Raw genomic sequence first — 18299 nt, forward strand, 5'->3', positions numbered from 1 at the left:
GCCTCATGAGCTATGTTAAGGATCAGACCACGATCTCCTGACTGCCACCAGACGTTATCTTATCCATTGCTATGCCATTCTTGAGCTTATCTGCATAGTATTCAGAGAGGAGAAGAGGCACTTACTATTAAAAGCAGATTTATTTTATATTAACTAGCCTCTGTTCTCCAATCTGCTTCATCATTTGCCTCAACCTCCCCACTGGCCACCTGCGCTTACAGAGAGACCCTTCAGTTGGAGTTATGTCTGGATTGGTGGCATGCCTGCATTTTTTCCTCATGATAAAAAATGGTAAAAGACTAGCTTGGTTTTAATAACCTTTCCCATATGAAGTGCTGCTGCCATTCAGTGTAATGCCACTTCAGTCTCTGACCGAGTGCTTCACTGGGAGGCAACATAATATCTTTAAGCAATCATGGGAGGGAAAGCAGGACTGTGCTACTTGACCATATAATGTACTGAGAGATAGGAGAGCCACGAAACACATCACAGACAGTACACTGTCATTACTAAGTCAGGAGCACACTGGTAGGTTAAATCATCAACCCCATGTGAAGTACACCTCTGGCTCAAGGATTGTCATTGAGCGCATACCCCTTCCTGCAATGACTTGTCACTGGAGTAGAAATACTTGCATATTTTCCGCTAGCAACAGGAAAGAAGAGTGATTTTATTATGTTATCCACTTAGAGAGAAGAGTACCTTTTATCTATTATTTCCTTTACATTTATTCTGCCTTTTAATCTCAAGAGTGCTTGCTGTCCTGGACAAATCCCATTTAAGATTTTCCAGCTTAAAATGGATTACTGTATCTGACAGCCCCGACACTTGGATTTTGGAGGAGAAAGGAGGCTGCTTCTCTGTTTCTATGCTGCTTCTCCCCTCTTTTCTTTCCCTCTGGCAGGGAAGTAGTCATTTGAAATAACCAGTGTCCCTTGTATATCTCACCATCAGCCGCTGACCCATAGACGCTCACATGTACACCCAGTAGCATTGACCAAAAAACCCAACCAGAACATGCTTTTGTAAAATTAGGCTCCCCAGCCACCCGCTTTATGCTATGAGCATGGTGAGGACTTAGAGCAGCAACAGAAGTTGCAGTCTCCTGAGCATTTGCAGGAGGCTTCCAAGCCCTGGGATGGACAACAGCAAGGGAAGAGTGTGGGTAGCACCTAAAATGAAGTGAGGTTAAAGACTGAAGGTGGTCATCCACACCTGGGTAGAAGGGATGATGGCTTGAGTTTTCCACACTCCTTGTATGCATGAACAGTTCCTGCCTCCATGGTAACAAAACAAAAATAAAACCCACTGTCTTCTCTCTACCTGTCTCTTGAGGGTGTCCCTTGTGTCCTTCTGCCATATCTTCATCAGGATCAGGAGACTGCTGTGAGTGTCTCCCTTCCTGAAACAAGCGGCAGGGATTTCTCTGTTTCTCTATCACAGGCTTATTTTATACCAATTTATGAAATGGTAGCTAAAGACAAAAGCAGTAAAAAGACAACAGATAGGTGATGTATTGAAAAATTGATGATAACCAAAAACGTTTGACTCTTAAAAAATAAGAAAAAGAATATTAGAGTGTCTGCCTATTTGAAAAGAAAGAAAAAAAAAAAAGTCACTATAAAAATAACCAAGGGGTTTCCCTCTCTAACAAAAAGGAATGTGTAGTCAGTGATTCAGTCTCCTGAGAAGTCGCTGTTTCTGCCTTAGGGAGCCCCAAATAATTTCCCGGTGGGATTAGGGAGCCGAGTTCTGATTTTTTTATACAAGAGTTTCATTCTCCTGCAAAACACTGCAAGTTGAAGGAAAAAACCCAGGAAGATATGATAATTAAATATGGAAAATTTCTGATGAGCGTCTTAACTGGAAAAAATGTCACATATGCAAGTCTGATTTGGAAAGGATGTGAGCCGGGTTGTTAGGACAGATAAGTCTTTCTGATGAATTATAGTGGCTTAGTGGCACTGAGAAGAAACTGAATACTCCTTGTTCTATTTTCTGGATGAATTAGTTTCTTCCCATCTGTTCCCAGGGATCAGTGACATTTTCCTAATACATCCGTGGTTTTTTGACATATGCCTGTAGATACTCAGCTCAATAGGAGGCCAACTTTAACCCATAACATGTTTTGTCTGGTTTCATGCCAGCTGCTGCACCCCTGTTATGTCCCCCTGTGTACACACTGACATGGGGTGAGATGAACTGGACCAGACCACCCCACGGCTGTGCTGGAACAGAAGCAAACACCACAAAACCGTAATTTCCCTTCTAGTTTAATCACTTCAAACCTCAGTTAAGGAAATTACCTCTCTTCTGGAGACATTCATCAGCTTTTGCTTGACTTCTGACAAATTAAATCCCTCATAAAATATTTAATGGAATAAGGTGGTTTTACAAGAACCTCAGGGTTACAAGACCAGTGATGCAAGAAGTAAGCAAATGCCAAAAGTGAAGCTGCAGGGGCTGGTTTAAACCCTTCTCTTTCTGTGTTCATAAAAGGACACAGTCATAGTGTTACAGATCTGGGACGAACATACAGACCCCTTTGACATCAGGTAGAGGCCCTTATCGGAGATGTAAGAGCATAATAAAGCTGGTATTGCACCTCCTCTCAAGCTTGCTGCCCAGCTCCCTGCACATAGGAGGAAGGCTGCAGTGGCTGAGGCCATCAGCACTGTGTCCAGGATGGTTCTACACTGGAGATGCAAACCCAACCTTTTCTGAGCATATAAAAATGCAGATTTTGGAAAGGCTTTACCTTATATCTATGTATGGAAAATTTTTCTGTGCCCCCTGACACCAGGATAGCCACCCAGGAAACATCATCTTCACACCAGAGGGCTTAGGCTCTTGCTTCTTAGAGAACTGGTGCGAGGCTTATTTTAACTCCAATAAAGAAATGTATTTTGCCGTCTTTTGTTCCAGACACTGCTGATTGGTTTCACTGAAGTGTTGATTAAAAAACCTGTATCGCATCAAGACAGACACCATCATGAGAAATTTCAGCCCAACTGGCTCATATTTAATCATGTGCATATGGCATGCTAATGGCATACGGGACAAGTCAACTAATTAAATTAGACTTATTTTATTCAATAATTTATGGTTAAGTTTTACCAATATTTCTAATAATGCCACAGCTAACACGAGAGTTTTCAAGCGTCCTTGGAACCTCTGACTGAACTTGATTTAAGATAAGGGACTTCTGTAATTTCAAACTCCAGCATCGCAGAGTTTATTGCTAAAATACAGGACTGCTTGGAGGTACGCACACATCTGAAAATAAAAGTGCAGATGAATTTACGAGACAGATGAAGGCAAAAAGAATTGGGTCTCAGAAAACCTTCTGGATTATGTGGGTGATCTTCCCACAAGCAAAAGCAGAATACTAAGGAGAACCAACTATTGGGTGGTATTAAGCGGACCTCTGCGTTGTGGGTTTCTACTGTACTTAGCTGCTGCATAGGCATGGGAAGCATCTCAGTTAAAATTTGCAGCAGTTCTAAATTCTGAAGCAACTTGACATCTTAATTTTGTATGTAAGAGTGGAGCTTTCACATTAGGCTTCAGGAGAGGATAATTGTGCTTTCCCAGTTCAGAGGGAGGTGCATACTGGGGGGATGAAGGACTGATGAACTTTAAAAGTGCCTTTGAGAACTTGGAGAGAGGAGAACAAAACCAGGAAAGGTTTCCTCATTTTTCTTTCCTTAGCCTTGGAGGTTTAGAGAAACGTGACTTATCTATAAATAAGGGGAATGTATAAAAAGAAACAGGCTCCAAACCTGAGCCTAAAACTGATCTGAGTGTTGCTTTCCATTGACAGATAACAAATATGCTCCTGCAGTCACTCTCAATGGGTTCATCTTTATTCTTGGAGGAGCGTATGCACGAGCAACCACCATCTATGACCCAGAGAAAGGCAATATTAAAGCAGGTCCCAACATGAACCACTCCAGGCAGTTCTGCAGGTGAGAAAAACCATTAAAACTGAATTACCGGTGCCTTTAACATTTTCTGCTCATAAATAAGGTAATACAACCTAATAGTGAAGGGGAGAGGGGAAGGGAGGTGTGGATCATCTGGGGGCTTTCCTCATCTCTTTTTTGTACATGTTCAGGGTACAGCATTTCCCAGAGTGCACATCCAGGACCCTACTATGGTTCATGTGTCTCTTCAAGTTCAGGAGTGATGGATCGCAGGGAGGGACATGTGTTGGGCTCCTTCAGTAACTACAAGAACACTGTCTTCCTCGTTTGCCTTTGTAACCAGAGGATGATAAATACCTGCTGTAGGAGAGACCATTATAATGTGGAACATGGTTTTGCTAAAAATCACCTAAACGATCCTTGAAAGAAAAAAAACACTGAGTAAGCACCACACAGTGATATTAGTTATTCTTATTTATTACATTCTTTCAGAAGCTTTTGGGGCTTGCTTCCCCAATCCCGGTCACAGGTTTAAGAAACTGCCCAAATTGGCTGACAAAAATAAAACCTAGCCCCCACTGCAAGTACTGGCAGAACTTAAAGGCCTTTTAAAAAGTACTCATGGCTGTTAACGGGCAATCAGACAGGCTTGTTTCAGGCTTTATACAGCACCAGCCCCTCTCAGAGCAGATCCCATACTGAGGGCTGGCTGAGCTATCTGTTCCACAGGGAAAAGCCATTGCTGGTCCACAAACTGCTGGAGGCGCTGGGTGAGGGTTTGTTACTAAAACCTGATGCAACGAGTCTCAGGGCACTGAGCAAAACCAGGACAGAGGGGTTGTGCCAGGCATGTGCCCAGGTAAAACACTGATAGCATTAGGAGAAACGGCAGATGGGGCAGCAGCTGGGCCCACAGCATACCCACATCTCCCAGTCATTCAGCCCACAGCAATGCTACTTCCCCAGCGGTGTCCCTAGCCCCCATCCCATGGTTGAAATTCACCTCCATGTTTTACCTTGTGGCATTTAACTGTTCATTTTGGTGCAATGAGAAAATTCCTTTTAAGAAAGCATGCTCCGGTTTTGTCTTCTTCCTGGGTTGAGTTTTTTCCCTGTTTTTTCTTTTTTTTTTCCTCCGTTTCTTTTGTTAGTTTAAGGAGCGCCCTCTCTTGGCTGCTGCAGCTGATTTTATTGTAAAGCAGAGTGGTCCAGGCAGCCGGCATCATGTGCTTAGATGCTGCACTAAGGATAAGTCTTCCTTGTCCCTCTGCTGTAGCAGGAGGTGAAGCCTGCAGTGCTCAGTGAGGTGCTAATGGCTTTTTTCTCCTGAAAACCAGAAATAAAGGGTACAATGCAGTTCAGGATCAGAGACCTAAGCAGTAAAATGGAATGTGAGGGACTTGTACTTTTGATACATTGCTGTGCCTTCCCAAGGAGAGGGTTGAGCAGCTCTTAGAACATCTCTGTTTTGTAAAATGTAACAAAAATCTGCTAATGAAGTATCTGGAATGCACTGTAAAAGAAATTGCAAGGGTGATTTCAAGCAGGAGCTGTTGGCTGAGCATCTCACATGAAAGCTCCCCAGGGTTCCTAATGTGAAGGGATACTTTGCTCTTCACCCTGCAGAAGAGAACCAGTGGGAGACCTTGTGATGGACCAAGGAGACTAACCAGTGATCTAAATACTAGCTGTTGCTGTGGCGCTATAATAAACTGGTTTTGCTTAAGTAGAGTATGACACCTGTCACTAAACTTTCCAATGACGTTTTTTTCTGAAGCCTAAAGCAATAGAGTGGAAACTTACATTGATAGTGGGGTAACTACTGAAAAAAAGAATAGTTCGTACATCCCAATTGGATGCCCGAAAAGGCACAATTTCAAAAATTGTTAAATGTGCTGGGAAACAGTCAGGAAAAAATATTTCAGCCCAAAAGAGATGTAATACCTATGACAAAATATGAATCAATTTGAATGGAAATAGGAAGGATGGGAGCTTAGCAGTAACAAATAGGTTAGAAACTGGCTACTGCTACAGGAGCCTGGGGGAACCAGTGAAGTATTAAGGGCTCATAGGAGTAAAAAGAAAGGCACTTTATACCTTTGGGGATTAAATTTGTGATCTTAATCAGTTATAAAACCACTGCTGATGAGGCAGCAAAGTGTAACACAGCCTAGTCCACTGGCTACTTCTGATCTGTATTTGGAAGGGAGGAAGGTGGTTTTGTTCCATGTTCTGCTGTGAGAGTCCAAAAGCAGTCACTGTTAGCAGCAAGGATAGGTGTGAACTCAGAAGTGAAGTTCTCAGATCAGGCAGCCCGGCTCTCTTAGACGCAAGTGCCTTTAGAGACTTCACTGAGGAGCTGATTGAAGCACTAATGTTGATTTTTAATAACTCTTACAGCTCAGGATGGATCAGGGCACTGCCAAAGTGTTTCCATATTTTAAAAGGTGAAAGGGAGAATTTTAGTGCAGCAATTAATTTTGCGAAGTACCAGCATCAGGCTAAGTGGTCTCACTTAGCCTCATGTTAGTCCTCTGCAAAATACCAGAGTGGTTAATTTGGGATTTCATCATCAAATAACTAGATGCTAATACTATGATGAATAGCAAACAATGAGCTTTCCTGGAAAATGGGTCTTGTTAAACCAACCTGTTGACTTTTGGGTTTGGGGGGGGTGCAGGGGGAAATTGCGTTCTTTGTTTTGTTTTTTAATAAAACGTGCCTGGCTGCTAGAGACAACTGATGCTATAATATGCTGCAATTTCTCCAAGGTATTTGTCTGGTATTATATGGAATTAACAAGGCACACATTAGAGAGATTAAATGTGCTTCACTGACAGATCTCAAAATGTAGTTGTTAATGAGAAGATATCATTGAGCAAGGCCACTGGTAGCAAGCATTGATTCTTCTTCAATGCTGTTTAATAGATCTACCAACCATCCAAGTAATAGAAAAATCTCCCCTGGTAAAGGCTGCAGGTGGTGTAACGGTGGGTAAAAATATTACAGAAGGAGCTATTTTAGTCAGTTATCTGCATGTCTCAGTCGGTCTCAAGCTAGCAGTGGTATTTTAAATGCAAAGTAATACATGGAGGAAGCACAATCATAGGAGCCCTGCTCCCCTTAGAAAGTCAGGCACTCGGAGGACACAAAGGAGGCCACTCAGAGCTACACAACATGAGCTCTCCTTGCAAGGCAGTGGATAAAAGGTCAGTGCAATATTGGATATATAATACAAGCCCTAACACGGCAAGGAAAAGAAGCTGAAGCTGGGAAGAGAGAACACTGCTGCAGTACAACGTGGCGAGAGGAATGCAGGTCTTGGGTCTGTGCATGAACATGTGGAAATATCAGCAGAAGTTCAAAGGGAAGCCGCAAAAGTGACCCCGGGTTGGAAATCAAATCTTTGACGTGAAATCTAAGGAGTTTATCAAAGAAAGGCTGAGAGGTGACTTGATCACTGGGAGCAAGTGGAAAAGCTTTCAGGCTCACAGACAAAGGCGTAACAGGTTACAGGGGCTAGAAAGTCAAGTTACACATCTCAGCCTTTAAGTGAGGCACTTTCCCAACAGCCAGGATAATTAAACAGAGAACCAGCAAGGGAGAGGGTGAACTCACCAACACTCAGTGTTTTTAAGAGGAGATTAGATACTTTTCCAACAGGGGTGCTGCCTGGGGGAAAGTCCATAGCCTGCATATACACGAGCTCAGATTAACTAAGCACAGAGATCCCTTCTGACCTTAGTCTATGAATCTATAAATTCCCCATTCCACTCATTAGCATGGATCACAAAAAACATGTTTTAAAAGCAGCAACATAAACAACTTAAAAATTAACTGCATGCTATTGATCTCCTCTCACCAGGAATTACTCGATACTAAATTTCTGGGGAAAATCTGACTGCATCACTTTCATTTTTATCTGCACTATTTCTGCATGTTAGTGTCTAGGGAGCATGATGGCTTTGAGCACAGGGAGAGAGATGTGCATGGCATTCCCTCGCATGGCAGAATTAAAAGGTCCATTCAAATGGGTTTAATATCAAGTTAAATGACTTTTAATGAAAAACAAAAAATAAATGGTTCGGGTCTCCAGCTCACAATCAGCAGCAGAGCAAAGTGAGCATCGTTTTCAGATTAAGCCCAGCCTGATGGAAGTCAATAAGAAATTCGTGATGACTAGAATTAACCCTTTGAGGGATTGTGCCAAATGGGCAAAGAGCTGTAATAGGCCTGAAGCGTTTTAAAATTCAATGAGAACTCACACAGAGATCTCGAACATCTACACAGTGTGTGAGGGAGATATTTGACATTTCCCACACATCAGGTAAGCGTGTCCTGTTTGCCACATGGGCCCCATCTCGGTTTGGCAGAAATGAACAGATCCCCCTGTTCCTTTGTGTGATCTTCGGAGGCGGAGGCAGCAGACAGCAGCCCACAGGGATGAAGAGCTGGGACAATCACACCTTCCTCTGCTGGATACCTCCATCCAGAAAGACTTGCACAGTCATCCCTCCCCTCCAACAGTGGCAATTCCTCCCTTTGCAGGCAAGCATTCTCCCTTCCTGCAATGCCCTTCAAGGGTTTATTTTTCCTCAAGCAAAAGGAATACCAAATGTGTTTCTGTGCATGATTAATAATTCCATATTCTGCTTGCTTAGGATGCAGGCAGCATGCAAACAGGCGTGTGCTACAGAGAGCCTCCACGGGGCAACAGCAGCAGTGTGATGGTGCCAGCATTAATTCCAGAGAAGCTAATTTAGTACCAGCAATTCCCAACAGACACCAGAAAAGCATTTTCTTCCTCCTTCTCTGACTGTTAACCAGTAAGATTTATTAGATGGTTCTCCCGAATGGAAATCTTTAATAAAAGTTCGACTCAAGCTGAACAGCACAAGACCAGGGTTGGTCTGTGGATTCCCCCTTTCCCCCGCCTTCTTTTTAACTAAGCCCTTGTTCTTGAACAGCGAAGCATGGTGACTCCTGTGCTTAACTACAAGACATTGCTAATGTACTGCACCAACTGCAGACTCCCCCAGCTGATTCCTTTCCTTGTTGCAAAGTTTGTGGTAACTGCAGGCAGTGGAAGGGGTTAGAGCACAGCTTGTTTGGATGGATATTCCCAGGTGAAGCTATTACAGAGCATGAATCCTTAATGGCCTCGTACTTCTCAAGCCCACAGACATAAAGGCTGCTCTGCTCAGCAGGCAGCATTTGCTGCTGGAAATGTTTGTGGTCCAGAAGGGAAAACCAAAATCTTCCAGCATAACTGGAAGGAGATATGTGTCTGGGACTATGCTGCATGTACGGTGGATGAGAAATGCCACCACCAAACTAATAGCAGTGATTTCTGTCTCAGCTGGCAACATGAAGGATTTTGGCGTGTGTTAAAGCATAGCTGGTACAGGCAGAGCATTCAGGCTGTTACTGATGTGCAGCGGACTTTGGAATAAAACACTGCTGTTTTTCATCACCAAGTAATGATGCCACATCATGGTTTTGGGTCATTAGCAAGGAAAAGTGCTCACAGAGCAGAGGAGAATCTACCTGGAGGTTGGCCGAAACACCCACACTAATAATCCTGTTTCATGAAGTGGCATGATACCCTCCTAACTGACGAGAACTAATGTGGACCCTCATTTATCCATCTCATTACAAAGATGAAACCTGTGGCAGCACAACACTGCCACCCGAGCGCAAGCCCTCTCAAACATAACCTGGCTGCAGACATCCACGGAGGTTGTCAGCACGGCTCCCAAACTCAGGATGACACTTGGGCCCCCTGACCACCACTACCCACAGAGACACAGCAATGCCTTTCTCTTCAGCCATGCAAACCACCATGCGGGTTTAAAAGAAAAGTTCTCCGGTTTAAGCAAAGGCTTAAGAGATGGTTTCAGCTCTGCCCAGCACTGCATACAGCCACCTGCTCCAGTAGCTGTTATGCTGCTCGCTTTTCTTGCCTCACACTTAATGCCAACCAGTTGACGAGCATGATTTGGTTCCATCTCTAATAAAGCCTTCCTGAACTCTTAGGGCAGGGAGGAAATCCATCCAGTAATAAACATGAGGATTTTTTTCTGTGAAGCAGATTCTGTGTCTGTCTAACTGGTGTTTTTAAATAATGTTTATGGAACTGCTCCAGATATGTGCATGCATAGCCAATAGTGAGGAGGGAGAGGAGCTTTGGTTGTGGCCTCAGATGATAATAAGTTTTGTGGAGTCAAAACACCACATTGATCCAGCCATTTCAAATCTTTTACAAGCCCAGACATGACAAGACAGGATTCATTTTTAACATTTCCTGATGAGGCTGACGTGTTCTTTAAGACTAAGCAGGAAAATTAATAATAAGAATAAAAATAAGGAAAAATTAACAAACTTTGCTGGTAGTGCCGCTACTTGGGCTATGGCTAGCCATCATGACTGGGATTGGGAAGGGCTGCAGCAGGAGCTCCCAGGCACTTGTCTCTCAGACACTACAGAAGAAAGGTGCTGACATCCTCCGCTTCGGGTTGCTTCCAAATTATCACCCATCAGGAGACTTAGTGGAGGGTCTTGATGGGAAAGCAGCCACCAAGCAAATGGCAGCTGAGCTGCGTGGCAGGGCCCCAGCTGAGAGCACCACCAGCTCCTGTGTGCTGAGCCCAGATGCTCCACGTCTGTGCTGGAGCGTGGGCGGCCTTGCTCACATGTGATTAAAAATGTTAACTAAAAAAACAGTGCAAAGTCAAATGCAGCAACAAAGGCAAATCAGATCCTGGCCTGTACCTGCATGGGCATTACTTGCAGAGAAAGATGTGGTCATCCCACTCTACTCAGCACTTGATGGCAGCACCAGTACTGTGTCCACTTCTGGTCACCACCATTCAAAAATGACATGGACAGACTGGAGAGGGTCCAGAGAGGGGCCAACAGAGAAGATCAACAGGCTGGAGAACCTGCCTTCTGAGGAAACGCTAAAGACATTGGGTCTCTTTGCCCTGGAGAAGAAAAGGCTGAGAGGGGACCTCACACACTATTCCAGCACTTAAAGAGCAGCTACTGGGAGGATGGAGACTTTCTCTTCACAAGGAGCCACATGATGAAGACAAGGGGTACAGGCTGCACCAGGGGAAGTTTTATCTCAATATAAGAATTTTTTACAGTGAGATCAATCATTCACTAGAACAAGCTCCTGAGGGAGGTTCTAGAGTCCCCATCATGAGAAGTTTTCAAGATGCGATTGGACAAGGTGCTAGATAATCTCATCTAGTGTCCCTTTCCCATGGAAGGTTGGACCAGACAATCTCTCAAGGTTCTTCCAACCTGGGGTGTTCTATGATTTTATGATTCAATGATACACTTTGTTCTTCAAGTCCTCTAATGACCTGCTGTCACCTGTTTGCTCTGCCACCTGTTTGCTCAGGCTGGGGAAGGACTGCAAAGTGGATAGGCAGAGAAGAGATTTAAAGGGTGTTTAGGTTACACAGCCACTGCAACCATGGACAGCCAGGTCCCCACCAGCCCTTGGTACATCTCAGCCTCGTTGGGATTTCCTTAGGAGTGTGATTCATAGCTTCACGGAGGTCAGCAGATGGGCTGTATTAGCAGTGGCAGTGCTGGGGAATATCACAGTGTGATGCTCTGACACTGCTCATGGCTTGAGCAATGAAGGATGCCCCGGGCACCTCTGATGAATCGGACACAGTGCTGTAGGTGAAGCGTCTCTAGTAAGGGGTGTAGAGCAGGAACCAGTGTTGCTAGCAGGCTAGGTAATCATGGCAAGATGCTGAACCATGTCTCCCTGGAAGGCGTGGATGGAGTGACCTCCCTCCTGATGCCAGTTATCTTCACCCCAGGCATGCTGCTGGGGAGACGGAGGTCCTCCTTAGCTGGGAAGGTTGCTGCTCCCAAAGCTGCTGGAGGGTTTGCATCCCCGCAGCAAGCCTCTGTGGGGTGGAGCTCCCTTCCTTCCTTCCCAGGCTCTGACAGCCTGTAATCATTTTATCTGTCAGCATTAATGGCAGCAAGCAATAAACTTGCATCCTAATTATTGTAATTATTTCTTTCTTTGTACGTCAGCCTTGGTAACGATGTTTTTACAGCTGATGGGATGGAAGGGAGGGGAGTAAAGAAATATTGTCACAGTAATGAAGAAAGAGCAATGAGCATACTCCTTTCCATTCACTTTCCTCAAGGTTTTAAAGCCCACTTGAGTTTCCTATTCTCTAAGGTCCCAGAAATTAGCAGTGATTGCCCTAATACTGCAAAGTATCAGCAATCTAGGACTAAATTTTTAATTGATCTTAAGCACCTACCTGCCAGCATAGCCCCAGAGGTGTCTGAGTGTCTCCAAAGTCCCCTGCACACGTAAGTACCCACTGCGTACTAAGAAGTGCCTATTTCTTGATAGCAGAAGCTCACTGTTTTGCTTAACCTCAGGCATGACTTACAAACTGTTTTACCAGTCTTGTCTGTGGGAATTGCATATGGAGGGGGAGAAGCTGCTGTAATCACCATTTACAATTCACATGGTCTTTCAGAGGATGAGATTCAGCTTCCATTTCTTCCCCAGAGCATTAACACCATGATGGGAGAGTGGTCCCAGCTACCGGGCAGGAATTTCTTTCTGTGGTGTAGCCCAGGTGATGGAGAACAAGAGCAGCCTTTGCCCACCTGCTGTAACCCCTAATCCAGAGCATGGGATGGGGAGGAACCCAGACCCACAGCACTTTGGGAAGCTGTGCTTGGCTGCTGAGCTGCCCTATGGTGGCAGCAGCTCTGGCTCAGAGTAGCTGCTACTAAACATGGGATAGAAGAGACCTTACTAGAAGAAATGTGGGCAGCTAAGATACCACACAGGAACTTGTAAAGCACCCAGGTCCCTATTTAGAGACCTAACACAAGATGCCCAAGTGGACACCAGGCACTTAAGGCCAGACTTCAACTAGGAACTGGTGGTTGCTCAGTGCCTGTTCCCAGGGTCACCTACACAGAAGTCTTTGCACAGCATCCTCCCTCTGTCCTTCCCATTCATGCCATCCAGGTCAAAAGCTCCATGCAGAACAGGCTCACCAGGTAATGAGCAGGAAGTATCAGACAGGCCCCATGTGTAAGTGGTAACACCACTAAGGTCCTCTCCTGTGCTGGTGTGAGGTGCTGTCATCTACACTAGCATGTCCACACCAGTAAATTAAAGCTTTTTAGAGGCCATTCATGGGCCCTGGTCCGTGATCATGAACACTAATAGAACCAGCCTCAGGCTCCAAGCTCCACATTAATATTTCTTTTAATTGCCCATTATTGACAGTTCTGCAGTCAGACCTTTCTTAGGGATCTTTTCTGTGATAGGGAGTTTGCCTGGGTTTTCCCACTTCACCCAACAAAATTGCTAAATTAACTGGTGTATGGGTACTGTTTGAATGCCTGATCAGCATTTCATTAGAGAACCAAGGCAGCAAAACTGCTCTATACAGCAGTCCATCTCTGACATTGGATTGTCTTCACCCAGCACATCCCAGACAACACCCCAACTCACATAAGCTTCCGTCTCCTTCAACTTCACTAATAAGAAAAACGAGTGAAACACAAACATCAACTGCTACCCCATGGCCTCATTTCTAGGTTTTCAGCAGCCCCTCAACCACATCGGGGATGTTTCAGCACATGGTGAGATTGTCCTTTCCCCCTCCTTGTGCTGTATTTTGCAAGCTGTCTTTCCCAGCCTGTCTTGCTTTTAAACAATAACTTGTTTCAGTGTAGATCTGGGCTTCCCACCCCCCAACAAATATCTTAAGTCCTAAACTGTGGCTTAATGTGCACATTTGTCTGATATACTGGGTTGGCTGGTCCTGCCACCTCTGCTCCCTCCGGGCCATAAGGGACCTGAGCCCTGGCAGGAGTCCTGGCAGGGCAGTGCCTCTCTGCCACTAGCTCTGTCTCTTCAGACATGGGCTTGTTCAGCCTCAGAGCCCTCTTTCAGGATGACGCTCTCTTTACTCAAGTCTTCATTCTTCCCATTTCTCCCTGACGTTTCAAAAATAATTACCAGTGGTTCAGTAAGTTCATTAGCAAACTCCCTTAGGACCCTGGCTATGTATCATCCAGCCCTGCTGATTTGTGGATAGGCTCTAATCAAGTGTTTCAAGTCTCTCTCTCCTTCCTCCTCCTTTCAGATTAACAGTTATTTTGACAAGATTCTCATTATTTCCTATTTCCTGACGGTACCCAGGGACCGGGCTTATTTGAGTCCTCACTGTTGTCATTGTGGGTTTATTTTTAACCTCAGGCTCAGCTTCTCCACAAGGGCAACAGAGTTTTGTGTTCTGCAGAAACTCGTGGCTTTGTCAGCTCCACTTCAGTCTCAGTTCATCCTGGGTCTTTCAGCGCTCTCCGTCTTCTGCCTTTATCACTTCTTATTCTTCTTCCCACTGCTCCAAAATTAGCCAGAAGAAATGACAGTGTTAAAGCCCTTCCACCTTCTTAGATATAGGTCACCTTCTTTACTGCAATTAATTTCTTGTCTTCCTTTCCTTATTTTTCTCCCCTGGTGTGTATACACTTTCCAAGTTTCCATTTTCATTCCCAACACAACCATCCACTGGCTCCTGTTGGAAGTGACTCAACCACCAGAAAACCCACCGACAACCCCATCCAGCTTAACAACATCTTTAAATATTGGGGGGCAAACTCAGGTTTATCAGCAGATGGAAAACACAGCTGCCTCACTTTTGGGTTCCCGCTGGGCAGGGGGAAGGATCTGAGCCCCTCGTTGTCCATCTCCATTAGCCCAAAGTGAGTGTCATGCCCTGCATACGATTGCTGAAGATGTAAAGGTGTAAAGTGGAAGAAGGAAGAAGAGATGAGGCTGAAGGGCAATTTTTCTTCCAAATACCTTCCACAACTCTGCACCTTCCCTCCTATCAGGAGCTTACAGCCCATGGGATTAGCCCAGCCTCATTATCCTTGATTTGCAAGAGATGTCTGAAGTCAAACACTTTCATTTGAAAAAAGCAGTAGGGTTTTTTGTCTTTAGTCACCAACATCCAGCTCCTCTGCAGTCCCTCAGCTGCATGTCCCCAGCCATCAGATCCATCTCCCCCAGGTTGGCTTTCCACTTGACACCACCCTTCCTGCACATGATGACAAGGTCAGCAGGAACCCCAGGCTCCCACAGCCCAGTATGGCTATGGCAGTGGCTGAACCAACAGGGCGTTTCTTACAGGGGTTTTTTCTCCTACTTTTCAGCATTCATTGATAATTAGAGGAGTAATTACAGGGTTTATTTCAACCAAGGCATCAAGGACCCTGAACTGCTTGGATTGCTTTTGCATGGGATGTTGCTACAGGGATGCATTGTCCTGCTGCATTTGCTGCATATCGGTATGTGGGCTGGAGCATCTTACTTGGGCTAATTGGCCTCTGTTGTTTAAATTAGAGACAACATTTACCTACCTGGCAGGGGCACAAAAAGCATTAATTCTGGAGGAGAGCAAGGGAGAGGTAAGAGAAGCACTCACACAGTTTCACATAGATAAGAATAAAAAGTGCGTTCATCGTTTACCCCTTGTAATGCAAGCTTGGGTTTGTTTTAAGCCTGAAAAGAGAATTGTTGGGTAAGAAAACTAACTCAAACTTTATTTGTTTTTCATGAATGAAGCGCTGTGGTTCTGGATGGAAAAATTTATGCCACTGGTGGGATCGTTAGCAGTGAAGGACCTGCCCTGGGAAACATGGAAGCCTATGACCCTAAAACAAACACGTGGACACTTCTGCCAAATATGCCCTGCCCTGTTTTTCGACACGGCTGCGTAGCTATCAAGAAGTACATCCAGAGCGGCTGATGTTACGCAGGAGTTGGATGGAGAACTGTTTGTACCTGTTGAAAGCAGGCAAGAAGGATACTACTACTTAAGAAACAAAAGCAGCAAAGCCAGCCAGTGAACATATTGCTCTAAAGTCTTGAATAGTGTCTACATTGAATGTAGAAAAATCATCCTCACCTTTTGGTGAACAAGGAGCAGAGAGCTCCGTGCTATGTAAGATAATTGTAACTTAATAATACAAGGGTGTCGCTAGATGTTATAGTGGCACTTGTTCTGGACATCGGCTTTTGGTCAACCCAGGTGCAATAGAATTTCACATATTTTTTAAGCTGGGGAAGAGAAGAAAAAAGAAAATCTGCATTTTACTTTAGAGTTCAAGCTTGATTCTTAAAATAACTGTGCAGATTAGTTTTACTATTACACTTTAGGCATCAATCTATTTGAAAGGTCAAAGTGTCCTTATCACTTTGATTCCTACATTTGTTTTTAACAAATACATGCTTTTCGATACCAATGACTGAGAGGAATCTTGTGTGACAGATGGCTTACGTTGATGTCAGTCTTCCATCAGATCAAACAAATCTTTCAGTTCTCTAGAGCCCGGAGGGAGGAGAGGTGGAACCGGGGACAAGAATTGGTAATAAATTCTGTTCTAAAAGATTAAAAACAAAACAGGCCTGTTGGGCTGGATGAGTTTCTGCTCTGGGCGATGCTTGTGTGGGCACATGTGGCCATGCCCATGGGTCAGGGGGGGTCTTCTAAACCACGTCTGCCCGCTTTCAGCTTCTGAGCTAACTTGGCAGTCCTCGATTCCTGTAATGCAAAATGAAAACTGTTTCGATTCCAGAGGCACTCTCCTGATAAACCGCAGATTTGGGATCCCATCTGGAGGTTTGATTGGGAACCCGCTAAAACACAGAGCACAGTGTGGGACGTCAACATTTTCATCACACGGAGAAGGTGCCTCCTGTTGCAGCTGTGCACTCAGTTTTGACTCTCAACAAAAATTCCTTATGTTGGGATATACGTCACTATCTTTTATGTAAAGTCTGAGAAGTATTTTATTTTACTCTTCAAGTTTCCCCATAGGGGTGGAAACCTTTTGCTTCTCTTATTTACATATTAAAACACACGAGTTTAAATCCCATGGTAGAAAAATGCATAGACTTAAGCCCAGTGTAAGAGACTTAAAATGATTACAGTGTAGAGTTGTAAGTATATGCACAGCACAGGGGTTATATTTTTATATATATTAAAATATTGTCTATCCAGAGAGCATTGTGATGTGGAAATTCTTTATAAATTTATACATGAAAGGATCAAACAGGAGATGGACCGGGTAACATAGAGGGGGCAGGGGAAAGAAGCTTAAAATCCACAAAGAGGAAGTAACCCCTAGCTAAGGATTGTCCAATTTGTTTCCAAGTCGAGGGAAAAAAGTTGCCATACTTGCCTTTGCAGACTCAAATCCCAAATGCCATGCCAGTTATTCAAGGAGAGTCCTGTACAGGGTGTGGGTGAGATCTTACAGTCAATATCTAGTTGAATTTCATACCAAATAACACTAGCCTTTTTATAGGGAGGGAGGTCTGCCTACAGCTTTGGGAAATTCAATGCAGATGGTTCGCTAATCATCTTATTTTATTAATAATCGTTTATAAAATAAAAGAAAATAAAAAAAGACATTTGTATCTTGCAGTATTTAAAGTGCTCAAGTCATCTGAGTCAAGCTATAGGGTGACTCAAGTCTCTCATTTTGACAGTGAGGTTCCAGCCTTTGTTATGCAGTTGTTTTATTTATTCTTTAAAGAAAAAAAAAGTAATAATAAGCACAACAAAATTATATACTAGTATGTCATTTAAAGTATTTATGTCGAACAGGGTGCAAGTGTGAACCTAAAGATTGGAGCACAAGTTTCTAACTGCCTGGGGCAGGACTAATTTTAGTGTTGGTGTGTGTCTACCTCCAAAGGAGGTGCTACCTGTCAACAAGACCTAAACACATTCAACATTTCCAATTTAGCTTATTTCTTCATTTCTCACACTGGAACAAAACTGGCTATTTCTGTGAATAATATTAAAAACAGGGTTATCTGTAATGGTATTGTATATAGTTTATGTTTACTGTTAAGTTCTTGTTATATTATAATAAATATATTTATAGATCTAGATTCAGCATCCAGATTGGATTAATTCTGTCACGACCGACCAAGAAGCAACACTGCATGAACAGTGACTTCAGGTTTCATCCCAGCCATGGATGAAAGTGTATCCATTCCACCCAGCTAGCTTCCCTCGCAAATCCCAAAATTCATTGCTGATACTTAAATGCTCCAAAGAACTTCCATTGCTGAAACTTAAGTAGCTTCCAAAGAACTTCCATTCCTATTCCGGAAGAAGTTCTTGGAAGTGAGTCTGTGTTTTATTCAGCAAAACTGTTTCTTCTTCATCCATTTTCCCAAACTTACTATTAAGGAAAACGGGCTCAAGGTACTTTAGGAAAGTAACCTGAAAAAAAAGCACTGATAAACAGCTTTGTTGTTGATGATGTTTTTGTTTTACATGA

The 18299-nt window shown here is 43.9% G+C and overlaps 1 protein-coding gene across 3 annotated transcripts in view; it reads left to right on the top strand.

Annotated features, from left to right (window-relative positions):
• The window catches only part of KLHL29 (kelch like family member 29), a 403241-nt gene extending 385337 nt beyond the window's left edge, over nt 1-17904 (top strand). For all 3 annotated transcript variants that reach the window (XM_061460941.1, XM_061460942.1, XM_061460944.1), the window contains 2 exons: nt 3824-3968; nt 15568-17904. In XM_061460941.1, the coding sequence (XP_061316925.1) occupies nt 3824-3968; nt 15568-15751 (329 nt within the window). In that variant the 3' untranslated portion in view covers nt 15752-17904. The remainder of the gene's footprint in view (nt 1-3823; nt 3969-15567) is intronic.
• Nucleotides 17905-18299: the final 395 nt, after the last annotated feature.

This window comes from Pezoporus flaviventris, unplaced genomic scaffold (genome assembly GCF_033815535.1).
Source record: "Pezoporus flaviventris isolate CSIRO_AGI_PZ_B2104156 unplaced genomic scaffold, CSIRO_AGI_Pfla_v1 ptg000031l, whole genome shotgun sequence".
NCBI lineage: Eukaryota > Metazoa > Chordata > Aves > Psittaciformes > Psittacidae > Pezoporus > Pezoporus flaviventris.